General features: G+C 37.3%; 1 protein-coding gene across 2 annotated transcripts in view; it reads right to left on the bottom strand.

The window, feature by feature from the left end:
• Positions 1-242: 242 nt before the first annotated feature.
• The window catches only part of LOC111145101 (zinc finger AN1-type containing 4), an 83,706-nt gene continuing 75,166 nt past the window's right edge, over positions 243-8,782 (bottom strand). For both annotated transcript variants that reach the window (XM_022499741.1, XM_022499742.1), the window contains 2 exons: positions 2,158-2,275; positions 243-1,181 (listed from right to left, as the gene is read on the bottom strand). In XM_022499741.1, coding sequence (XP_022355449.1) covers positions 1,046-1,181; positions 2,158-2,275 — 254 coding nt within the window. In that variant the 3' untranslated portion in view covers positions 243-1,045. The remainder of the gene's footprint in view (positions 1,182-2,157; positions 2,276-8,782) is intronic.

Raw genomic sequence — 8,782 nt, 5'->3', positions numbered from 1 at the left:
AAACTATAAACTGAGGGTTGCTGGAGGGGAGGTCATTGGGGGGTTGGGGTAACTGGGTGATGGGCATTAAGGAGGGCACGTGATGTGATGAGCCCTGGGTGTTACATGCAACTGATGATCACTAAATTCTACCTCTGAAACTAATAATACAGTATACATTAATTAAATTGAATTTAAATAAAAATTTTTAAAAAATTATAAAAGAAAAATTATTGTAAATAATTAAATAATCAAACTCATAATGAAAATGAATATTTATTTGAATTTCTCCTGGTAATAGCACTCAACTTATAAGAAAAACAAATCAAGTTGTAAGATTTTGTTTTAAATGTAGCCATTTTTCAAAAAGTGAAAAGTTGGATTCCATATTTAATGGCAACAACTGAGACCCCTTGTATTGTAAAACTACCATTCAAAACGTAGTATTTTAAGAAATATATAGTATGATTAACATGATGTGTTTTATAGAATGGATACATATCTGAATGCCAATCTGAATATGGAAGAAATATATATGTGTTAAAATCACACTGGGAAACAAAATGTTCTTTTTTATAAAAAGTGGCTTGAAATAAAAAGGAACTTGCTGGCAAACTCAATAAATTTTCACACATGGGATTTAAAAAAAAAAAAAACAAATCCCCACCCCTCCCCCACACCCCTCAAAAAAGTGGTGGATGTGAGTAGAGCCACTGCATGGCGGCACATTTCTGTACAATGTGGAAACTGGTTACATGGTCAGTGATAACTTCCTAAAGTGCATCTTTTGAAGACTTGTCTATGAAATTGCAATATCAAATATAAAATAGTTAACACAAGACATGCAATAACAAAGTTAAATCATTATAAAGTTTTTAAAACTACTTTTTAAAACTTTCAATTCACCAAAGGATAAAGATGTCAAATACAGTAGTATTCTTTCTCCAACAGTATGCATTGTATGGTTTTGTCATTTGGCAAGTCTTTTAGAGTCGAACAAAAATAATGCAGTCTGAACAATATTTCTTCTGTCATTGTAATACAATTCCTAGGTGCAGAGCAAGAGCTAGATTTTTGGAAGTTTGGGTGCGTTAACCACAGGATTTGCCTCCTGTAAGTATCTCCTCCCTGCACTCTTGTAATCATAGGTACAGCCGTGAGTTTCTGCATAGCGATGAGATGCACAGAAGTTGTTTCCACATCTAAAGCACAAAAAAAGTCCATGTGAATGGTCACATTTCTATAGAGGCTCATCTCTTTGGAAGATCAGAGCTTGATTTCAAGTATCCAACAGGAGCCCTCTGGTTCTCTTAGCAATTTCCAGCACTGACATTTCGCTTGTGCTCATAAACCAGCACAAGTACCCCAAAAAGAAAAACTTAACTGTCCATGAATATGAGAGTTTGTAATAAAGAACCTATTATGAAATGAAACAGGATACAGATGTTTACGAAGCAGTAAAACTGCAAAAGCTGGTAAATATGTCTATCATTTCTCTTATATCTAGTAAACCTGGGAGAACTGAATTTGTGAGAAATTCAGTCTCAAAAGAAAATCACATAAAACCTAATTATGAAAGGACTTTTAAGTATTTTTTTTCTTTTAAATATTTCTAACAAATAAGATGAGCTATTTCTATTTGAATAAAAAGTACTCTGAAGCAGCAGTCCATTTTAAGCCTGCACTCAAACTAAGGGCAGATATCGTCCTCGGAGCATATTAATCAATACTAATGAAAGAGATAATTATGAGAAAACTCATTAATTTTTGTGAATGTATTATTCATCTGTTTTCAAATTAAACTGTACCATATAAAAGTTAACAGTACAATACATTTAGTCCCTTTTGTGTTCAATTTCAAATAGAATCTTGGGAGGATGGGTTCTTCCAAGTTATATTAAAAAAAAAAAAAGCATATCTATCATGAGACAAAGAAAGTCTATTCTCCCATTGATTTAAATCTCCTAACTTGAAGTAACAGGAGAGGATCTCGTGATTTATAAACTTAGGAGCTGACTACTTACTCTTTAGCCAATTAGGAGCTGAACTGAGGACTGCTATTTGAACATCATCTTAATGATGTGAATGAATAGCCAATTTAAAGAGTGTTTTATACTGTATCCCTACACTGGGTCACCACAAAGAAAGCATCTCAGCCTTTCCAGCCAGCCAACCTGCCTGCATTCGTAGCTAGTAGCCAGTCCAGTTTTCTTCCCACAAAGGAAACAATGCTTCATTGCTTTCTTCTTTGTCTGAATGGGGGCATTCACAGGTGGGAGGTGATGAGTACATTCTCCTGTTTAAAGAAAGGATACCCTGATTAATACAGGCACAGGATTTTAAATGTGAAATAGTATTAGGCAAAACATGAAACACATCCCTATCACAGGAAACTTCCTTGCCATAAGAAATTAATTTATGTTATTTTTATATCCAAAATTATCTATAGAATCTACAAGTGAAGATCCAATAGAACTGTTATAGGTTTCTACTGACTGAGACTTATATTTTCAGGACTTCTGTACACACTGGCACGTTTCTGATTACTTCCAACGACAATCGGTAATTGTAAAGTATATCAAACTTTGACAGAGAATCAAAAGAAACTGTCTGGGTCAAAATCATCTTTATGAGGCCTGTGAGAGCAAACAATGTAACCCTATTCTTTTACACCAAGAAGGAACACCAGAGTATCATAAAACTGGTCTTTTAATCCTGATTACCACTGAAATTATATTCATCAAACCACAAGTAAGTTATTTATTCTTTTTTTAAAGGTTTTATTAATCTGAGAGAGAGAAAGACAGGGAGAGCACAAGCAGAAGGAGAGGCACAGAGAAGCAGACTCCCTGGACTCTCCAGTCTCCTGGTTGAGCTGGCAGGTTAACGGGCTTGATCCCAGGACCTGGAGATCACGACCTGAGCCAAAGGCAGTTGCTTAACCATCTAAGCCACCCAGGCGCCCCTATTTTAATTCTTTCAAAACTTCAATTTATTCATTTTTAAGACAACATAACATGTATTTTTCTCCCTTAGGTTTCTAGGTGTTTTAAGGTCAACTCAGTTCTCACACGTAAATAGCATTCTGAAAATTTTAAATGTTATAATTATATTAAATATCCCATAATCAATAGTGATTAATATGGTACACTGCTCAATTTCACAGTACTACTAGCTTTCCAAAAAATATTTACTAAATTTTGTACTATTGTAACAACTTGATTTTTTTAAAAGATTTTATTTATTTATTTGACAGAGAGAAACACAGCAAGAGAGGAAACACAAGTAGGGGGAGTGGGAGATGGAGAAGCAGTCTTCCCGCCAAGTAGGGAGCCTAATGTGGAGCTCGATCCCAGGACTCTGGGATCAGGATCTGAGCCGAAGGCAGATGCTTAATGACTGAGCCACCCAGGTGCCCCATAACTTGATTTTTTAATCTTAAAAAAACAAAACAAAACAAAACAAAAAAACACTTGCATTGATGTGGATGGAACGGGAGGGGATTCTGCTAAGTGAAATAAGTCAAGCAGGGAAAGAAAATTATCATATGGTTTCACTCATATGTAGAACATAAGGAATAGTGTGGATGACCACAGGGGGAGGGAGGGAAAAACTGAATGGGAAGAAATCAGAGAGAGAGATAAACCATAAGAGACTCTGAACTCCGGGAAACGAACTGAGGGTTACAGAAGGGATGGGGGTAGGGGGAAAAGATAACAGGGTAATGGGTATTGAGAAGGGCATGTGTGGTGATGGGCACTGGGTGTTATATGCAACTAATGAACCACGGAACACTATACCAAAAACTAATGATGTATTGTATGTCGGCTAATTGAACATTAAAAAAAAAAAGCACATGTCGTCACATAAGAAATAATTAAATCAGGGGTGTCTTGGTGGCTCAGTTGGTTAAGCCTTTGACTCAGGTCATGATCTCAGGGTCCTGGGATCGAGCCCCACATCAGGATCCCTGCTCAGTGTGGAGTCTGCTTCAAATTCTTTCTCCCTCCCCATGTGCCCCACCCTGTCCCTGCTCTCACTGTCTCCAAAATAAATAAATAAAATCTTTAAAAAGAAAAAAAGAAAAAGAAATAATTAAATCAATTTTTTTAACTTTCATTTTTTCAGTGTTCCAAGATTCATTGTTTATGCATCACACCCAGTCTCCATGCAATACGTGCCCTCCTTAATACCCACCACCAGGCTCACCCAACCCCCCATCCCCTTCCTTTCAAAACCTCAGTTTGTTTCTCAGTGTCCATAGTCTCTCATCGTTTGTCTCCCCCTCCGATTTCCCCTAACGCCCTTCTCTCCATCTCCCAATGTCCTCCATGTTATTCCTTATACTCCACAAGTGAAACCATGAGATAACTGACTCTCTCTGCTTGACTTATTTCACTCAGCATAATCTCCTCCAGTCCTGTCCATGTTGATGCAAAAGTTGGGTATTCATCCCTTCTGATGGAGGCAAAATACTCCATTGTAGATACGGACCATACCTTCTTTATCCATTTGTCTGTAGAAGGGCATCTTGGTTCTTTCCACAGTTTGGTGACTGTGGCCATTGCTGCTATGAACACTGGGGTACAGATAGCCCTTCTTTTCACTACATCTGTATCTTTGGAGTAAATAGCCAGTAGTGCAAATGCAGGGTCCTAGGGTAGCTCTATTTTTAGTTTCTTTTTTTTAAATTTTATTTTTAATTTCTTAAGGAACCTCCACACTGTTTTCCAAAGTGGCTGCACCAACTTGCATTCAATTTCTTTAATTACTAAGTGAAATACTCTTAGAACTGAGCAAAATTCCAACAAACCTGACTCAAGCAGACAGGCTCAAAGTCACTGCCCACAGTTGTCAACAATAACAGTACAAGCACACTGTGCCTGTTGGCACTAAAAGGCCAAGAAGCAAGAGGCAAACAAAGAAAACAAAAACAAGGGGGAAAGAATGAGAAGAAAAATGATAGTCTCAATGGTACTGGTACCTATTCACTACTGAAGAAGGTTTGGAAGGCCTGGGCTAAATGTTTATATGGCATTGAAAATCCTTCAAGGGTTCAAAAAATTGGAATTACAATGAATTGGTGCTATACCTTTTGTCACCCAGACTGGGGACTGGATATATAAACCCAGGAAAATTAAGTCAGCTTTATTACCAGCCTGAAATACTTTCCTAGATCTTGCCTAAAATTATAAATAAAATTGGACACTAACTGAATGATTCCTTATGGTGGAAACAAAATTGAAAACTAAGTGAATGGCTCCCAATGGTGCCGTGGTGCTAACTCAGTTAATAAGCACTTTCTTCTTCAAGTACACTTAAAGAGTTATCAAGAAGAAGGTGATAGGGTACTTTCCACTTCTTAAAAAATGAAAGTAAGATAAGCATTTGCAAAGGACACACAGAGGAGGCATATAGTACCAGATATCCTCTGAAACTCATCTAATTGCAATTATCTTTGAAATTCAGGTTTTGAATATCCTTCTCCAATGGAATAACCTATTGATAAGAATTTAGTTCAGTGTAGTCATATTTTCATTTTTTTTCTTTCCTTGGAATTGCCTCACTTAATGTTTCCCAAACTGTTTTCATTCAAGAACTTTTGTGAATGTGCAGAAACATACAACACAGTAGTGACAAAAATGAGTTGGCAGGAACACAAATGTAGTCGTCTTCTATGAGAGTGGTTTCCATATATGCTTCTATCTTTTTATATAAATAAAACTTTTTAAATAAATCTTTTATTTTTTTAAAGATTTATTTTTCAAACAGAGAGAGCACAAGTGGGGGCCAGAGGCAGGCAGAGGGAGAAGCAGAGAGAAGTCCCTGATACGGGATTCGATCCCAGGACCCAGGGATCACGACCTGAGCCAACGGCAGATGCTTAGTTGACTGAGCCATCAGGCAACCTTAAATAAATCTTCTAAATAAAACAATTTATAAGTCATCTATTCCATGATAGGATCGATCACTAGTATACATGTTTCCTACTATTCTTTACAGTGTCATTCAGGGTCTTATATGTCCAGTATGATACCTTTCTGACTTCCAGAGCCATTTTCTGTCATTTACCACATCATACCCACTCTTCAATGAAGCACCAGACCCACTCATAAGTGTAATCTCTTCTAAAATGCTCGATTCCACCTTGTCAACCCGGTAAAACTCCACTCATCTTGTAAGAACATATCATCAATTATCAATTCATCTCTGAAGCCTTCTCTCATGTGCATTGGACATATGAATAAAGAAAATAAAGTAATAAAGTAATTCCAATGTGAAAAGTTGCTTTTCAAAACAAGGTTAAAGTTATTTAGAATAACTCACTTGTTTGGCATTTCCTAGTCTAATAATTGATCTAAGACAATGATCTATAAAAATTTACCCAATGGAAAAGACAGCCAACAAAGTAATAAGAGTAGTGTTCTGGATGCCAGTTCTGGATGCTAGTAGGCAGTAATCTCTGCCTAAAAATGATGACTACACGGTGGATAAGATTTCCAAGGGAGACCCTATAAGTTAAAAGCAAAGAAAACCAATGGAAGAACTTAGCAAATCAATTAAATAAAACTTATATCAAACTCACAAAAAAAAAACTCTCACACACTCAAGGAAATTCAGGATGATACAGTTATTACTGAAAGGAAATGGCAGTAAGTTACACAGCTCTGTTCAGGTGATGATGACTGCAGGTAGCAGTTGATGGCTTGACTTAAATGAAATCAACCAAAAGAGTGTATACCTGGGGATAAGCAAAAGGCTGGTAAAACAAGTCAAAAAAGAAACTCAGGTTTAAAAAAATGAAACAAATGAAAAATCTACAACAATATGATAGCCCAGAATTAAAAAAAGAAGAAGAAATGAAAAAAAAGAGAGAAACAAAGGAAAAGAAAAAAAACTATTTCAAGAAGGAGGGCCACAACAATCAAACAAGATAAGGATACAGAAGTATCCATTGGATTTGAAACTGTGGACATCTCTGGTGACCTCAGCAACAGCAACTTCAGAAGAAGAGTGAGAAGAAAAGTGAAGAAGCACTAAAGGCCAAATCAGAATTTAACATAGATATATTACAGTAACATTGTGGTACTGGCATAAAGAAAGGCAATAAAGAACCCAGAAAGAAACCTTCACATATAGAGTCAAATGATTTTTGACAAGAGTGCCCATGGCCATTCAATGGGGAGAGTATGGTCTTTTTAATAAATGTCACTGGAAAAACTGGATATACACATGAGAAAGAAGAAAGCTGGAGCCTTATATTGCACCATATACAAAAATATATACATTAAAGAGTTAATTCAAAGTGTATCAAAGACCGACCCATAAGACCTAAAACTATAAAACTAGAAAATATAGGGGGAAAGCTTCATAACAGTGAATTTGGCAACAATTTATTTTTTATTTTATTTTTTAGATTTTATTTGACAGAGAGAGAAGGAGAGAGAGAACACACAGAAGCAGGGGGAGTCACAGGCAGAGAGAGAGGGAGAAGCAGGCTCTCCGCTGAGCAGAGTCCGAGGTGGGGGTTGGTCCCAGAACTCTGGGATCATGACCTGAGCCAAAGGCAGATGCTTAACTGACTGAGCCACCCAAGCACCCCTAATTTGTCAATGAGTTATTGAACACAACATCAAAGTCACAGGCACCAAAGGGAAAAAAAAAAAAAAAAAAAAACAGTAAAACCGGACTTCATGAAGATTAAAAACTATTGTCCATCAAAAGACACTGTCAGGGGCGCCTGGGTGGCTCAGTGGGTTAAAGCCTCTGCCGTGGGCTCAGGTCATGATTCCAGGATCCTGGGATCGAGCCCCGCATGGGGCTCTCTGCTCGGCAGGGAGCCTGCTTCCTACTCCTCTCTCTCTCTCTCTCTGTGCTTCTCTGCCTACTTGTGATCTCTGTCTGTCAAAATAAATCAGTAAAATCTTAAAAAAAAAAAAAAAAAAAAAAAGACACTGTCAGGGGCACCTGGGTGGCTCAGTCAGTTAAGCATCTGCCTTTGGCTCAGGTCATGAACCCAGAATACCAGGATCGAGCGGGGCTTCGGGCTCCCTGCTCAGTAGGGAGTCTGCTTCTCCCTCTCCCTCTGCCCTTCACCCTGCTCACGCTCTTTCTCACAAATAAATAAATAAATAAAACCTTAAACTAAGAAAAAAAGACACTGTCATTAGAGTAAAATGGCAACCTACAGAATGGAAAAAAATCTTTGCCAATCATATATCTGATAAGGGATCAGTATCCAGAATATATGAAGAATATCTAAAAGTCAGTAACAACAAAAAACCCCAAAACAACCCAATTTAAAATTGGGCAAAATATCTGACAGACATTTCTCCAAAGATGTACAAATAGCTAAGCTCAAATAAATATACCTAACGTCACTAATCATCAGGGATGTGAAAACCAAAACCACAAGGAGATACTACCTTATACCTACTAGGAGGTCCATTATCGAAAAACACACACACAAAAATCCAGAAGATAAGAAGTGTTCTTATGAATGTGGAGAAACTGGAATTTGCACACTGTTAGTGGTAATGTAAAATAGTGCAGCCACGATGGAAAACTGTATGGCAATTCCTCAAAAAATTAAAAATGCAATCACCATATGAGCCAGCAATTCTACTTCCAAGTACATACTCAAAAGAATTAAAAGGAGGGTCTCAAAGATGCCCTTCAATGGACGAATGGATAAGGAAGATGTGGTCCATACACACTATGGAGTATTATGCCTCCATCAGAAAGGATGAATACGCAACTTTTGTAGCAACATGGACAGGACTGGAAGAGATTATGCTGAGTG

The sequence above is a fragment of the Enhydra lutris genome, unplaced genomic scaffold (assembly GCF_002288905.1).
Source record: "Enhydra lutris kenyoni isolate GAN:26980312 unplaced genomic scaffold, ASM228890v2 scaffoldscaffold12, whole genome shotgun sequence".
Taxonomy (NCBI): domain Eukaryota; kingdom Metazoa; phylum Chordata; class Mammalia; order Carnivora; family Mustelidae; genus Enhydra; species Enhydra lutris.
This window is presented reverse-complemented; position numbering and strand designations above follow the sequence as displayed.